At 31.2% G+C, this 16,579-nt stretch overlaps 2 protein-coding genes and 1 non-coding gene across 3 annotated transcripts; 2 read left to right on the top strand and 1 right to left on the bottom strand.

Annotated features, from left to right (window-relative positions):
- Positions 1-1,958: 1,958 nt before the first annotated feature.
- On the top strand, positions 1,959-5,784 carry LOC11434407 (leucine-rich repeat protein 1). The gene is made up of 6 exons (XM_003617043.4): positions 1,959-2,323; positions 3,500-3,571; positions 3,703-3,846; positions 4,702-4,773; positions 4,859-4,930; positions 5,326-5,784. Exons 1-6 carry the CDS (start codon positions 2,106-2,108, stop codon positions 5,396-5,398), a joined length of 651 nt encoding a protein of 216 aa, XP_003617091.1. The 5' UTR covers positions 1,959-2,105; the 3' UTR covers positions 5,399-5,784.
- A 1,615-nt stretch (positions 5,785-7,399) lies between these two features.
- TRNAL-CAA (transfer RNA leucine (anticodon CAA)) lies at positions 7,400-7,483 on the top strand. Its single transcript has one exon. It is a non-coding gene; the product is annotated as a tRNA-Leu (tRNA).
- A 6,104-nt stretch (positions 7,484-13,587) lies between these two features.
- Positions 13,588-15,177, bottom strand: LOC11424537 (AP-1 complex subunit sigma-2; the record flags this gene model as incomplete). Its single annotated transcript, XM_024785016.2, has 5 exons — positions 13,588-13,788; positions 13,897-13,983; positions 14,559-14,594; positions 14,695-14,803; positions 15,035-15,177. Coding segments are annotated over 5 exons (447 nt in total), but the record flags the coding sequence as incomplete, so codon positions are not given.
- Between the last annotated feature and the right edge of the window lie 1,402 nt (positions 15,178-16,579).

Raw genomic sequence — 16,579 nt, 5'->3', positions numbered from 1 at the left:
AATTTATTTTCCACGTGTATAATTAGCTAATTAATAAAAAGAAAAATTTGCAATAATGAAGGAAAGGCACGTGGGAGCTTTTGTCTTCTCCCAACAGTAATATCAAGCTTTTAAGAACCCAAAATCATCCTCTATCAATCCAAACCAAACCTCCATCTTCTCCTTTCACTTTTTCTCTCATTTTCCAAAATTCGAAAATTCATCTTCATCTTCATCTTCTCTTTCTCCTTCTTTCGTGTGCCATCTTCATCTTCATCTTCCCCTTCTTTCGTTTTTTGATCCCGTCCATCTTTTTTCCTTCAGCAAATCAAACATGGCTGAATATTCATCTATCATTCAATGGGTCAGCACTGAAAACGGATAATTGGGTTTGTTTATCCATGTGGTGTGGATTCTCCTTTGGTGATTGCTTGGATAAATGAAAACCCAGGAAGGAGATTCCACGGGTGTAGAAGATTTTTTCTGAAAATAAAATGCAATTTCTTCATGGGTTTTGAACTGAGAATAATTGAGATGAAGGGTTGTGATACGATGGAAGAGGGAAATATAAGGGGAGATGAAAGGAATTGGGGAAAAACCATAGAAAATGAAAGGCTAAAGACTCTCCACGTGCCTTCTCTATTTTCTATCAATTTTTCTTTTCTTTTTTAATTTGTTTAATTAACGCGTGGAATTAACAATTATAAAAAAAATAAATACACAGGTGGCATGCCACATATGGTTGACCGAGTCAAAATTGACGTTTTGCAAAAGGGGTCACTTTTGCCATTTTTTTTAATAGGGGGTCAAAATTGCAATTTTTGCAAACTTAGGAGGTAAAAAGTGGATTTAAGCCTTTTTTTTTTCCATGGAAGGATCACGGCATATTCTTTATATTCCCACACACATTAATTTTCCTGAGGGCCAACAAAACTATATCTTTACCCAGATAAATCTCACACCCTCATTCCCATTGAGAACCAAATTCCCAAGACCTCAATCAACGACGTCGGAGAAACCCCATAATGAAATGACAAATCATGAGTTTGACATAAAGAGGCACATAAACGGTTAAGGCAATGAAACATCTTTAAGGAGCTTGCTAGCATGACCATCACATTTGCGAGTTAGATAGTGCATGCGTAGAAACATGCGATATAGCTATTTGAGCGAGCATAACGACTGCGTATTGAGACGAGGCTTGTGATGAGGAATCCAATAGGCAGTGTAACCTTCGAGGGGGAACCTCTACACAATGCCTCTATGAGTGTCAATACATCAAACTACATATCATAACTTCGATCGACCCTTATTTAATCAAACATCAACCATATGACCTTCATGCAACACCACAACCACATGAAAGCTCCTCCACATGCTCCAACGACAGCAATGAAAAATCTCAAGAGATGACAAATACAAGAGAGAATGTGGGAATAAGATTAATTTGATTGATGAGTGAGGTATAGTCTAAGATAAGATATAATCAAACTATAAAATCCATTCATTAATGGTCGTTAAGAAATATCTATTGCAACATTAAGAGCACATCAAACACACATTCATATAAAATAAAACACATCAATCTCATATTCTACATTGAAGAGTATGATTACATCCTTAAAAAAAAAAGATTACGTCCTTCAAAATTGCGGTGACTTTTCACATCAACACAAAAGCAATAATTTATAGTTTCTCAAAATCACGACAAAAATGTGTCAAAAACCGTAAAAAAAAACATTTATTTAAGATAAAAACGGTAAATCAAACACACACTATAAAACCATTAACAATCTTGTTAGTGTTAGGTATGCAATACAACCATTCACATGGATATCTTTCGAACATTTAAAACACTTAACTGAATACTAACCATGATTAGGTAAAACTACTTAAAGTGTAGGGCTCCCTATTTGGACTCCAATTTGTCTTAAAAAAACATAAAATAAATATTCTTACCTAACTAATTCCAATAAACAAATCCCTAAAAAAGGGAACCCCATTTCCATGTTTTACTGCTATGTTATTCCCAAAACCGATACTCTTTCATTTCTCTCACAAATAAGAGCGAACCCTATAACACGTTTTCTTTCAATTCAACAAAATTCAGATCAGACAAGAAGAAAATGACACCAATTTTCACTTCAATTTCCCTTTTCACAATAACCCTAACCCTAACCCTAATTCAATTTACACATGCAAATTCTGAAGGAGATGCTCTTTACACACTCAAACGAAGCCTCACCGATCCTGATAACGTTCTCCAAAGCTGGGATCCGACCCTAGTTAGTCCTTGTACTTGGTTTCATGTCACATGTAACCAAGACAATCGTGTCACTCGAGTGTATTCTTTCTGTCTCACAAACTTTTTTTGTTTCTGATTCATTGTTTTTGTGCAGTGATTAATCAAATTAAGTGGGGAAAAATGATTAATTTGTTCATTTTTGGATTGTTGTGTTTGGTGTTTTAGTTTGATTGTTATAATTGATTTGGACGTTGTTTTTGGGTTTTTGAGGGAAATTATTGTGAAGTTTGTCTGTTTTTTATGATTATTGTATGTTACTATTTGTGGGTCAAGGTCGAGTTTGTTGCTCTTTTTTGGGCTTGAGAGTTATGTTAGTGATCCAAATATGCTTTATCTTAGTGTAATCTGGGAGTTATAGTTATAATTATGGCGTAATTTGATCCATGTAGTGTACCTCACTAAGTGGGATAAAGCTTGATTGTTGTCATTGTAATTTGGGAGTTATGTTAGTGATCAATCAGTGAAAATTGATTAATATGCAAGTCTTATATGGTGCTTGTTTTAACGATTTTTCTTAATTTGTCAATTGCTGTTGGAAATTGAGGGTTTTTAAAGTTTGAGATTGACTTATTCTATGTTTGGATTCACTTGTTTTTAATGAAAGAAACATCACTTTGCTCCTCAATGATTTGGGCCCTGTTTGGATAAACAACTTATTTTGCAGCTTATAGCGTAAGCGTTTATGATATAAGCGGTTATGAATAAGCTATTTTCGTAACACAAGATAAAATAAAGTTAAACTATTTTTTTTTTTTTTAATAATCTATAAGCTGTTTCATAAGCTATCTTAGAGAGCTTATGGAAATAAGCTGAAAACAACTTATAAGCAAGTCATAGCCTGTTTTTGTAAGTTCTCCCAAACAGTGTCACAAGTGCCTATATCAGTTGATAAGCTTAAATAAGCAAATCCAAACAGGCCCTTGATGTAATTATTTGCTATCCGAAGTATTTTTTATTTGTTTTAACTTTTAAATTACTTTCCTTCCCTGTTTTATGCTCGATTTTTTTCCATGTTGTAAACTATATCTCTTTTCTGGAAAGCTTTAATGGAATTTAACTTGGATGCTTTTGTTTGTATTTTATATTTTTATATTTTATTTTATGGTATTAGACAATGTTTTTGTCGGTGTTTGATTTTATGGGCACAAGATTATTCGTGGTCAAAGCAATTAATAATACCATTCTCTTAACTTTCATGTTATGATACTTCTACAGGGATCTTGGTAATTCTAACCTATCTGGACATTTGGTACCTGAACTCGGGAAGCTAGAGCATCTTCAATACCTGTATGTGTTGAATGTGATTTTAGTAGTACTAAAATAATCAACCTATTAGATTTTCTTGTGGTTCTCCTTGTCTTGTGAAATGTTTTAATGTTAGTTAGTGTTGACTGTGGTTCTCTTTTTGTTGGATGTAGTGAGCTGTACAAAAACAACATTCAAGGAACTATTCCTAAAGAGCTTGGAAACCTCAAGAGTCTTGTTAGCTTGGACTTGTATAACAACAACATATCAGGAACCATCCCACCTTCATTGGGGAAATTGAAGAATCTCGTCTTTTTGTAAGTCTGGTTAATATAGTTTAGTGTTACGCTCTTTAGGCATGAAAAAACTGCGCCAGCCGCCATCTCATTTGCTTTCCCTTTCCCTTCACATCAGCTGCTTGCACGGCTTAGAGTGTTGCAGGGGAGATTCAGGAACCTGTGATTTGCAACTGGCTGTAGACTTAAGTTTCTTCAATTGTGCTTTTATACAAAGTTATGGCATCGACTATTGTGGGTTTAGGGCATGTCATTTAGATTATTAGCTTTAGGGCATATGTTTGATATTAAGACAGCTGAAACATGGTTGTATATTGCTAAATGAATTGCATCCAAAATTTACAGGCTCACTGCCACCTAAATAAAGAGGAAATTTGGCATAATGGTCAGAGTTGATGCAGTGTGACTTAGAGGTTATGGGTTTGAATGTCAGAATCAGTCTATTTCAGAGGTTGTCTACAATAAATGCACAACGGGTCCAACTCTTTCTTGGACCCTTCCATGGTGGGAGCTTTATAAAACTCTCCCCTAATTATAGATACTTGATAACATAGGGGAAATTCAGATGTTAATTCAATGTTGATTGTCATTGTAGCCTTGTAGAAAAGCACCAAGACCAAGTGTGTGACCTTATACAAATCATATACTTGTTTTAGGTGTTCATTCTCTTTTACCCAACTTTTATCCCTCCAAGAGCCTGTAATTTATATAACCAAATGTGTGGCTTGTTGTAATTCCGTTTTGAAATGTTTGAAGCTGGCAGTCTTTCAATATGTGGCATAACTTGCCACATTGCTCACTGATGAAGATTTTGATTATTATTTTTTGGCATAAATTATTCGGCATTTACATGTTTCTTATCATTTTTTTTTGCAGACGACTTAATGACAATCGACTAACTGGTCCAATCCCCAGAGAACTCATTGCTGTTACAAGCCTTAAAGTAGTGTAAGTCACATGTCTTTATATATGTTGTTTACATTAGATGAATATGTGTACTTTCAAAGAGTCTAAACATTCACTCTATCTTCAGGGATGTCTCCAACAATGACTTATGTGGCACTATTCCTACCTCTGGGCCATTCGAGCATATTCCATTGAATAAGTAGGTCCCAAATTTCTTGTATTTCTCATCTGATTTAACTCAGCATACAACTTTCTTGTTTTCCATGCATTTCTTCTTGTTGGTCGTTGCTCCGACTCTTTTTGTCTTTTCTCTTGCACCCTGTTTTTAATGTCGGTTTTTTCCTTTATTTCTATACCCTTGTCTGCCGTATGCTGTTATATCCATTACTCTGCTGCAATTATGGTTGCTTAGTGTGGTCATACATATTTGCTAGGAATGCATTTTTTGAGTGGTTTGATTCTGATATGTTTAGAAGCTTGCTTTCTGGAATCTAACCAGAATATATTTCTGCTAGCTGGGTGTTTTTTTTCTTCCTTCTCATTACTTAAATTACCTGTAATATTGAATAACATTGTTTTGTTTCATCATTGTAGCTTTGAGAATAACCCCCGACTGGAAGGTCCAGAGTTGTTGGGACTCGTAAGTTATGACACAAACTGCTCGTGAATGACATGACGCTGTAGGAACTCAATCTACGTTGAATTATAGTGTGTACTCTAAGATCGAAGTGTATTACGTCGTAGTGCAATGGGGTGTGGTGTATATGTAAATTTACATACTGAAGAGTGTTGGCATTTGTACCAGGAGTATGATCTTCCACTGAAGTTGATGTCTTGAGTATCTATCTATTGATGTAAAATACTAGAAAAGAAAACAACTTGGTCACTGATAAAATATTTGTGACGCAATAGTAATGCTGTTTGTTAGGTCCTATTTCAAGCTTTGTTAGTATTTCTATCTCAATGACAATGCAAGTGTTTAGAGTGTTTTACCACTTAAGAATTGGTGCATATGTTTCATATGAACGGGTTCAAGTAGCTGTTTAATTTCAATTATGAAGCTAAGGATGCAGGAAAAAATGTTAATCCATGCATATTATTGTGTTGCATGGACCGAATAAATGATTTGAAATTTCAAACACCTTTTTATGATTTGTTTGAGGGAAGCTAAAACTTAAAAACTACAGGCAAATTATTGTATCCTTGAAATGAATAAAGTTTGGTTTTGCAAAGATTTGATTTAATGGGCACCTGACTTTGAAATAGCTAATAATTTTATTAGCTTGACTATAGTGCTGTATAATTTTCAAATGTGAGGTCAAACATCTTTCTTAATCAAGATAACGATAGTTTCATTGTAGTAACTAAGATCTCACTGTTTATCACCTACCGGCAACCACCATTTGTCATCACATGCTCCTTGTCTTTGTTTTGTGTTAGGTGTTGAAGGAATTTCTTACCTTTTTCTTAGTAGCCTCTGGATTTTCTATTTGGTGGGTGGACCTTGAAGCTTTTGGATGGATGTACTTTCGGTTCTTCCTACTGTATACTATTAATTTTTAATATGGAATAAAGAAAAACATTAATTTATACGGAAAAAAAAAAACATTATATTTCTATGAACTATGGCTATGAATTGATAAAAAAAAATCGACTACATGGAGTAGATATTTTAATCCTTCCTTCTCCTACCTGTTCCTCATTTTCAATCTTTTGCTGTCAATTAATATTTCAAGATCATATTCAGTATTGCAACTTTCATAATTTCAGTTTAGTTTGTGACTGAAGCGATAAAGTTATAAATCCTTTTTTTTTTTGGAGTGTAAAGTTATAAATCCTTTAACAGAACATGTTCTCGGCGTATATTTGGCTTATTTGTCAAAAAGGAAGTTCTCAATGTAAATCAAACTATTCTCAAATGCAGTAATTCATATTATTTTTGAATTTTATTATTTTGACGCACAAATCAGACATGACAACAAGTTATATGGTTATTTGTCAAAAAAAAAATTATATGGTTAACCGTTTTAAATATCAATAACCACATTTTTCAAGTGTTCAAATACACACATATTACTTGGTCAGAACAAAACACGCATATATATCATCAAAATTATATTTAAATATATTCACAATTTCCATCTGTTTAAGTATAATTGATATTCATTAACCACAATTTGAATTTAAATATACATTTGAAACTATGTTAATGAAATTCAAAATCGTAGTTAATTATGTTTAGTAGATGATTAGTGAATTGCACCACTTCAGTTGAGTTGGTGATGTTAACTTTGTGTTCTAAGAACGTGTTTTTCTCAGGATATCACATACAATTACCCTCTATGCCAATTTCAATGATAAGTTAGTTTGTCTTCTTAAAAAAAATCATTTATCTTTATTTTTATGTCTAGGTTCAATCTTTGACCAATGCGTGTAGAAAAACATTTCAATTTCTTAAATAAATCTCAATTACTTTGAAGGGATTAGCCTTATCAGTGGAGGTTGAATGATAACCATTAGTTATTATATATATATATATATTCAATAAAAGTAAAGAATACACAATTTATGAATGTCAGTATGACAGGACAGAATCTTAAAGTTTTTTTTGTTTACATCCAAATAATTAAACTATTTATAAATCTAATGCAGAAGTAGATCATCAAATGTCAGGATGGCCGAGTGGTCTAAGGCGCCAGACTCAAGTTTTGGTCTTCGAGAGAGGGCGTGGGTTCAAATCCCACTTCTGACATTCTTTTTTCATTTTAAACCTTTTTATTATTTAAATCAAATAAAACCTTTTTGGGTTTTGGGATAAGGTCCATGGGTAAATAATTCTTCTTCCTATGCCGTTTTCTCTTCTCCCGTTATATCATAAAAACATTTTAACATTTCTTCAAAAAAAAATAAAAAAATTACATAAGAGACTTGAACGAAAAAAAGCTAGTTAAATTACTTTTATTTCTTGTTTATTATATAAACCTTATCCCACTTCTCACTTTTTTTTTTTTTTTTTTGCAAATTTATGGGAGAAGAGAATTTATCTCAATTTTCTTCTTTTATCGTGCATTTTTCTTTCATGTGAGGAGAAAAAATAATTCACTTGAGTTGGTTAGTACATGCATTTTGCTTTCTTTTTTTTTTTTTTTTTGTGAGTTACATGCATTGTCTTTCTCACAAAATATGGCTTGGGATTATTAAACAATTATGGTAGGTTGGAAATGTGAAGCATTCCTCAAGTGTGTTGAGTGTGTGCCGCATGTTAAATTAAAATTGGAGTTTGGATTTTTCATTATCATACGGAGTCTCATTTGCATATGGTATGTTCAAAATGAGACTAATTCAAGTATATCATTAACTTACTTTAAATCAAGTGAAATGTTAGATCCCCTGTAATAAATGAAGTAATTTGTATGCAATAATATATCAACATAATTTTTTTTTTTTTTAACACATTTGTCAAATCACGTCTCTACATATATGAGTTCCTAACTTACATTTATCTATTGATCTCAAAGAAAAAAAAAAACTAACATTTAACTAAAATTATGCATCTACTTAATTTTAACTAAAAATATATTTTTTACTATTTTTTTTAACAAATCAAAATGGAATATATTACTCAAACAAAAATGATTCACCCCGCACAAGGTGTGATAAGAGTGATGAATAACACAATATCTATTACAAACCAAGGCACCAACAAAACGGATGCCTCCACCAAAAAATAAATAATTAAATTACATGACCACTATTTTGAATTAATATTAACCAAATGTTAATTTAGTAACTAAATACTTTCTTCACAAATAACACCCCGACCACTATTTTTCCCTTCAATTGGTTTTATACACCATTATATGACAATGAACACCAACAATTTTTTATTTTTTTTTATAGGGAAATTGAACCCAATAATATTAAGTGAAATGTTAACTTCCTAAATATCCACTACGAACCCTACCAAGTACCAACATTCACAATCATTTAATTGCTTGTATTTGACTATATTCAATTTGTATTTCTTTGAAATAATTTGTTTAGATCCAATTGCTGTCCGGTGAATTTAAATACATTTAATCACGTTATGTACCACTAATTATCTATACTATATATATAGAAAATAGTCTCTTTTGATTCTTTTGGATTGACTTTTTCTCCTTTCAGAATTACCCTCAACTTTCAATGCAAATCACACATATGATAAATAGATAAGAGTAAATTCAAATATTAAAATAAAATGTAACGAATCATATATATCCAATTTTTTCCCTTATCGTTTAAAAAAGATAATGGATAGCTAAAAACATTGCATAACCTTAGTTAAAGCAATAAATCATATTGAGTGAACCTTCTTGAAAACATTAACCACATATATGATGGAAAATGATAATAAGATGATAACTCCAATAACTCTAGGAAAACAAGAAGCGTTATGATTCTTGTGGTGGTCTTCACATATTATAGCAGGGGAGAAGGATACGAGAAAAGATTAAATTCTTCCTCTGGATAATGGATATAATGGATTAGGTGCTTAATGAAAGTAACATCGAATTTGGTGTTAAGATTGTTGGATAGAGTAAAGTTGAAAGATGATATGTGAATAATATGAAATCGATCTTAGTGTCATTTTCTTTGAGAGTAGAAGAGTCTAACATTCCGATCCAATATGAAATTTTGGATTAGCTAACATAAGTAACTAAAAGATAACAAATCGTTTACGTCTTCATGTTAGATACTTGTTTAACACTGACTGGTACATGTGTGTTAGTGATATTTTTTCTAGTATATTTGTAGTAATGAAAATCAATATTTATCCATTTCAAAAGAATTCTATTGTGAGCATCTCATTGTTTTTATCGCCGATTAACGATCATAATTAAAAAAATAATTACATTTGTCCATTTGCATTTCTTATCATATCTAATTTGTGTATATGTTTTGATTAAATTTGAGCATGTTTATTTATGATAATTTTCACATTAATTTTGAAATATCAGAATTTTATTTAAATGTCAATGTGATTTTGTTTTCTATGTCGAACATCTATAATTTCCGAGTTGTAATATTTACTCTTTTACTAATCATTGATGTACAATATTTGGATTTAATTTATGTTTAGACATCTCTACTTTAACTGCAATCTAAGTCAATGTGAGTGCATGTTATATTATTATACTTCTGATTGTTTTGAAACACCTCTTAGTATTTTATGACTATATATTGTGTTATTATTTGATACTTCTTACATGTGGATTTTTCTCATTTTGATTTTGTCAAGAGGAGTGATATTTGTACGATTATTATTATATAACTTTGGTGACAACCACTTTTCTTCTGTTGTGGTTGAATAAAAACAATGGAGAGAGAAATAAGAGAAGATAGAAAAAAAAAAAACATGTGAGTATGAGAGAGATAATTGTTTCAAAAGTTGTTAAAAAATAATTGTACAGATATCATTTTTTTTTTTATCAAAGGGGATAATCCCGTATAAAAGTATGGCGAAGTTTGGTGTTATTCAACACACATACTCAGGGGAGTTTCATCATCAAATCCTTGGATCATTTTTGGTTTTGCCATCATAAAAAAAGAGGATAATGTGAGTGCATTTCTCTTTTTTAAGGCTTTGCATAATGCCAAAACTAGGATAAATATTATCTTCTCTTTCTTTCCTTTGTCAATTTCAACCAATCTTGTTCATTACACATTGTTAAATTGAAATTGAAACGGGTTGAAATTGATAATTTTGTTTTTTTGCAACAGAAAAGTTAATGATCGACTTTAATGAACGTAAAATGTCACTCTAAATATTTAATTATCGAATTTATGTATTATGTAGTTTAATGTTTTTTTTTGTCTAGTGGCTAGAGCTCACACATTTTAAATGTGGAGAAGTGGGGGTGTCTGATGTTCGAACCTCAGCCCCTGCATATAATATGCAATATCCATACCAACTGAGTTAAACCCATTTCGATATGTACTTTAAATTTTAAATGATTAACTTTTGGTTTATTACAACTTAAATGTTGTATTTTTTTGAGAGATTAAACGTTGTATGCAATTATCATTTATATATATTTTATTTATTAAAGTTAACCCGGACGTTAACTGTTGCCCTAATCTCTTATCTCTTATTTATTAAAGTTAAATCGGACGCTAACTGTTGCCCTAATTTTAACCTAAATTTTATTAAAGTTAACCCGGACGCTAACTGTTGCCCTAATTTTAACCTAAATTTTATGCTTACTTTTACTGTATTACCCCTGTTTAATTAAACCTATTTAATTTAATTAATTTAATCAAAATCTTATTTTCAAACGGAGAGATCTCTTATCTCTTAAAGTTAACCCGGACGCTAACTGTTGCCCTAATTTTAACCTAAATTCTATGCTTACTTTTACTGTATTACCCATGTTTAATTAAACCTATTTAATTTAATCAAAATCTTATTTTCAAACGGAGAGATCTCTTATCTCTTATTTATTAAAGTTAACCCGGACGTTAACTGTTGCCATAATTTTAACCTAAATTTTATGCTTACTTTTAATGTATTACCCCTGTTTAATTAAACCTATTTAATTTAATCAAAATCTTATTTTCAAACGGAGAGATCTCTTATCTCTTATCTCTTATCTTTTATTTATCAAAGTTAACCCGAATGCTAATTGTTGCCCTAATTTTAACATAAATTCAGTGCTTGCTTTTACTGTATTACCCCTGTTTAAAATATCATATCTTTCAGACAGATATTACCAGTCATACCCAAAGCTCCCAGGCCAGAGATTGTCTATGCTTCAATTAACTCATCTGATTTATGGAGGTACTATGAAGTCCTTACGCTTACAAAAAATATGAGGGTTTTAAGCGGCGCATCTGAAGCGGACATTGAAGAGAGGAAGTTGTTTTCTGACTGGGTTTTAAGAGTTGGGGATGGTACAATTGGGGAAATCAATGATGTCGACATATCCGTTGAAATCCCGTCCGACTTGCTTATTCCAAGTTCAGGTAATCCTATTGCATCTATTGTTCAAAGCACTTACTCAAATTTGTTATGACACATTGGTAAAGCAGAATATTTTCAAAGCAGAGCAATATTGGCACCAAAGAATACAATTGTTGATCAGGTTAATGATTATGTGTTGGACTTGACTCCTGATAAGGAAAAAATTTATTTGAGTTATGATACACCTTATCATAAAAACCTAGGCGGTGACGCAGTGGACGACATCCACATGCTTGAATTTCTCAACACCATTGTTGCCTCCGGATTACCAAATCATAGGATTCGATTGAAAGTAGGAGTACCTGTGATGTTATTGAGGACAATAGATCAAAATTTGGGCTTATGTAACGGTACAAGATTGATTATTACAAAGATGGGTAAATTTGTGCTCGAGGCAGAGGTAATATCTGGATCTAATATAGGTGAAAAGGTGTTTATTCCAAGATTATTGCTACAACCGTCTGATACTAGAATTCCGTTCAAGTTTAAACGAAGGTAGTTTCCGTTGTCTGTCTCATTTGCAATGACTATTAACAAGAGTCAGGGTCAGTCTTTGAAAAATATTGGTGTCTATCTACCGTCTCTTGTTTTTTCACATGGACAATTGTATGTCGCAATATCGAGGGTTACTTCAAGGGATGGTTTAAAGATGTTGATCAATGATGAGGACAGCCAAGATACTGATGTGACATCAAATGTGGTCTACAGAGAAGTTTTCCGTAATGTGTAGCACTTTGTTTTGTAGTATTGTTGTTATTGCATATCAGTACTATTTTTATGTCGACAGACGTTGGATTTTCTTTTCTTCAATAAACTATGCCATTAAATTTATATGTTATGTTACTGTAATAGGGTCGATGTCAAGGAAATTGTTTAATATGGTACAGTAAAAACGTTTGTGGCAATTTATCTTATGAATTGAATTATACTATTATTTCGATTCAAGTATTTACTTTCATATTTGCGCTATATTTGTTCTTATGTATGACCCGTGCGTGAGCACAGGTCTAGTTTTATTTTATTTTAATGACGGTCATCCCAATTAATAATTTTTTTTTTATCTTAGAAATGCCCAAATAAATCTCGTGTGTTCTTGTTTTTCCCTTTCACTTTTACATCGTGTTTGTTAATTCATTCTGCAATTTTTTTTTTCTCTTTGGAGATTTTTTTTCAACTTGTTTTGACAATAAACAAAACCAATCTTTTGCATGATTTGAACAAGAAAGATTAGATCTTTAAGTGAATTTTTTTTGCTACTATATTGTGTAGACTTTGTTACATGATTTTCAAACTTGTAAGTTGCAAAAAATTTAAACTTTAAAGATTGAATAAAACTTGGTGCAAAATACCACACAACACAAGGTATTTGTTAAATTTCTACAACCAAGTTTTTCTGTTTAGCGTTGAATTAAAAATTGGGTACTTGTGCAATTGACTGAATGGATGTATGAATGAATGAAGGTGTTTGCTCAATCATCCAACTGAAAAATAAAAGTTGGTAAAAAAAAGATCCAAAAGTGGTAAGAAGTTTAGTTTGTTTTCGACCTTAAATTCTATGAATCAAGAAAATAAGGAGTGGATTTTTTCCTCTCCAATTGGTCCATTTTAATTTCCAGACACTAACTTTTGAGAAAAGAAATTAAAGGAAAATTTAATTTTAAAATCACACTAATGATGATATTAACCTTTTATGATGATATTTGAATTCTGTCCCTTGAATTGAGCAAACACCTCAAAGAAAAGAATACGAACACTTCCATGACATAAGAAAAACAATTTTCAATCTCAATAAGAATGATAAAGTCTTATTTCAACATGAAGAATTAATCTGCACCTTATGGCTGTATTAAAGGTAAAATGTGTAACAAAACCATTTATTATAAACTTTATTTTAAATGATTTCTAGGAACAATTTCTCACCAAAAATGAACTTATTTTGCAGCCTAGCTATGCAATAAAAATCACAATCCTCAATGAAGCTCTTATTTAGTTGCTTGTGCAATTATGTTACTCAATGAACTTGCCTCTTCTTTGGCAGCTTCCACTAACTCCTCCTACAAAACATACCATAAAATCAAAGTAACAAAAAATCAATTTTTCATCAAACACAAGGTAATAAAAAACATATGTGGAGGAATGGAAGGACTAATTTGAAGTTACACCTGTGCAGCTATCAATCTTAAAGTAGTTCTTTTGCTAGTCTCTTGCATCATTCCAGCTAACATAACTTCATCCAATATAAAATATGCCTGATAACATAAACATTAACTTTAATTAACTATTGATAGTAAAATGTGTACATTATGATTCTAATTATAGGACTCAATTAACTAACCAATTGAGTAACTAACTTCACTAACTCATACCTGACCAACTAATTCTAACTGACTTAACACATTTTGAAGATCTTATTATTATTTTTTTAACGGCAAAATTTATTAATAATCAAGTCCCTGCATAAGATGAACAGGAACTAAGACAGAACTACAAAACAAAACGGCGTCGTATATAGACGGAACGTCCAAAAAAAAATGCATACATCGTACATCTTAAACACCAATGAAAAAACAAACCTCAAAACCATTTTGAAGATCTTATTGAAATAAATTGGAAACAGTTAAACATGTTCTAAGTTGTTTTCATAAGTTTTTTCAAACAATATACAAATATTTATATCAAAATATAAAATCAAATAATCTATGAAGAAACTCTTTCAAACCAATATCCAAATATAGTTACACTAAGTGTATTACTATGTGGAGAAAACAAATTAAAGTTTAGTGACAAGAAGAGAAAATAATGTTTTTGAAAAAATGTACATTACCTTATGGAAATTAAAGATCAAATCTAGCTCACAAACCTGATAAGCAAGAGAGAAACAAATTCAGGTTCTAAAATTTGAAGACAAAGTATTAACAACTTAAGAGAATTGAAAACAACAGTTCATTGATGATACTCACACTGCCAAAATAGCGATCCAATGTCTCAACATAGTGATGAATAATGGAGAGGGTCTCCAATTCATTGTCTTCTTGATCATTGCAGATGCAAAAGTAAAGACTAGCATATCTAAACAAGAAATTAAAACCAAGAGACTCATAGTTACTTATAGTTCAATAATGTATGTTGATACACTTAAACAAAGCAACAAAAGTGTTAATTACCATGTCACGGACACGACACTGACATGTCCACATTATATAACTATATATGTTAATGTTTAATACAGACATGTATCAGATACTAGACATGACTTTAATCTAAAATTTCGGTGTTACATAGATTATAGTCTTGACACACCTTTTATAAACAACTCTGAGTCCCCTCCACTCCACAAAGTTGCATAGCTTTGGGCCTCTAGAGATAATTAGGCCACTTAATTCTCTAATTACCTCCAAAAGATCAAGAAGAAAACATAACAAGAAACAATTTAAGCAATATAGTTAGCATACACATTAATTTGAGCAAGGTGAATCAATTTACAAAATCATGTCACAAGGAATGTAACATATTCAACTACTCTATGAAATACATTAACATCAAATATAAATAAGCAAGTGCCAAAATCTTGTCACATTTCTTTCATATATCGCCAAAATCATTATTCATATTGTTTATGGCCAAAATCATTATTCATATTGTTTATGGTGATTCAACATGTACTTTATATTCCACCCAAAAAACAAAAACTGCACTTTCGGTGACTAAGCAATGCCCCATGTGATATCGAATCCAACAATTGATGCAATTTCATTATTAAATTACCATGATATTAAAATAAACATTTTATATTGAATGAGAGACAAATAGTACCTTGGATCGTTCCTTTTGAGAATATGGTGAATACCATTTTGTGAGCCTCACTTTTCCTTGTCGACTAATGAGAAGCACAAAGTGAATCTACACAAACAAAACTATTATTATTATTTTAAAGTCACACAAGTTGAAATTAAATAAACACATAATCATACATAAGATCTAGCAATAACATTTCAACATCACATAGAGTGTCTCAAATCTGATGTTAGAATAGCATAACTAAATATGATCTTTGAATACAAACCAATAGTATATTTTTTTAGGCTAATCTCACAAATTGTGACACAATTTAGATTAGGTACATTGGAAAGAATCATATTATTATTTTCAAACATGTAATAACGTGAATTTCAATTATTGATGGGGGAAATTAAAAAGGTTAAAGTGAAATCTTTTAGTGATGATGATAATGAGAAGAGAAAATGTTTACCATTTGATAATTATATTGATGAAATTTGAGAGGAATAGAAAGAAACTCTATGTGGATTGTTGATTTTCACTTTGTAATGCGTTAATTATTAAATCTGTGTTTTGATCTATCAAATCCTAACCTTTCTTTCCAAAATTGAGAGGGTCAAACCTAACGCATTAGTTTTTTTTTAGTATTGACCTTTTCTTTTTAAAAGAAAAACTTCAAAATCATAACACACGTGTGTGTGTATCAAAAAAATAAATAATCACTCCTTGCGTGACTTTTAAACATGTAGCTTTCAAGTTATATAATCCCGTGTGTACAATTCAGATGATAAAAAAAACTACATAAATATATGAGTGTATTGAATTTACAATTACCAACTTCTCAACACTTGATATGAGTGAGCGACTAGAATCTTTAGAACAAAAGAAAAGGAATTAAAATCAAAATATAAATTGATATAATGATTATGAACGATAGACCGTCTACAAATGAGTAAATAGTCAATTTTCCTCATGAAATTGTAAGTTTCGTCAATTATCTCCTGAAATTAACAAAACTTCAATTATCCTCTGAAACTGCATAATGTTAATCAATTTACCCCCTCCGTC

Source organism: Medicago truncatula, chromosome 5, assembly GCF_003473485.1.
Source record: "Medicago truncatula cultivar Jemalong A17 chromosome 5, MtrunA17r5.0-ANR, whole genome shotgun sequence".
In the NCBI taxonomy this organism is placed as follows: domain Eukaryota; kingdom Viridiplantae; phylum Streptophyta; class Magnoliopsida; order Fabales; family Fabaceae; genus Medicago; species Medicago truncatula.
The sequence above is the reverse complement of the archived record's forward strand: the minus strand, read 5'-3'. Positions and strand labels throughout refer to the sequence as shown.

Bases quoted from the DNA above. Each gene is read 5' to 3' on its own strand.
- LOC11434407 (XM_003617043.4), top strand. From the start codon at position 2,106: ATGACACCAATTTTCACTTCAATTTCCCTTTTCACAATAACCCTAACC. The intron at 4,774-4,858 runs GTAAGTCACATG...CTCTATCTTCAG, and splicing joins GTTACAAGCCTTAAAGTAGT to GGATGTCTCCAACAATGACT. The intron at 4,931-5,325 runs GTAGGTCCCAAA...TCATCATTGTAG, and splicing joins GAGCATATTCCATTGAATAA to CTTTGAGAATAACCCCCGAC.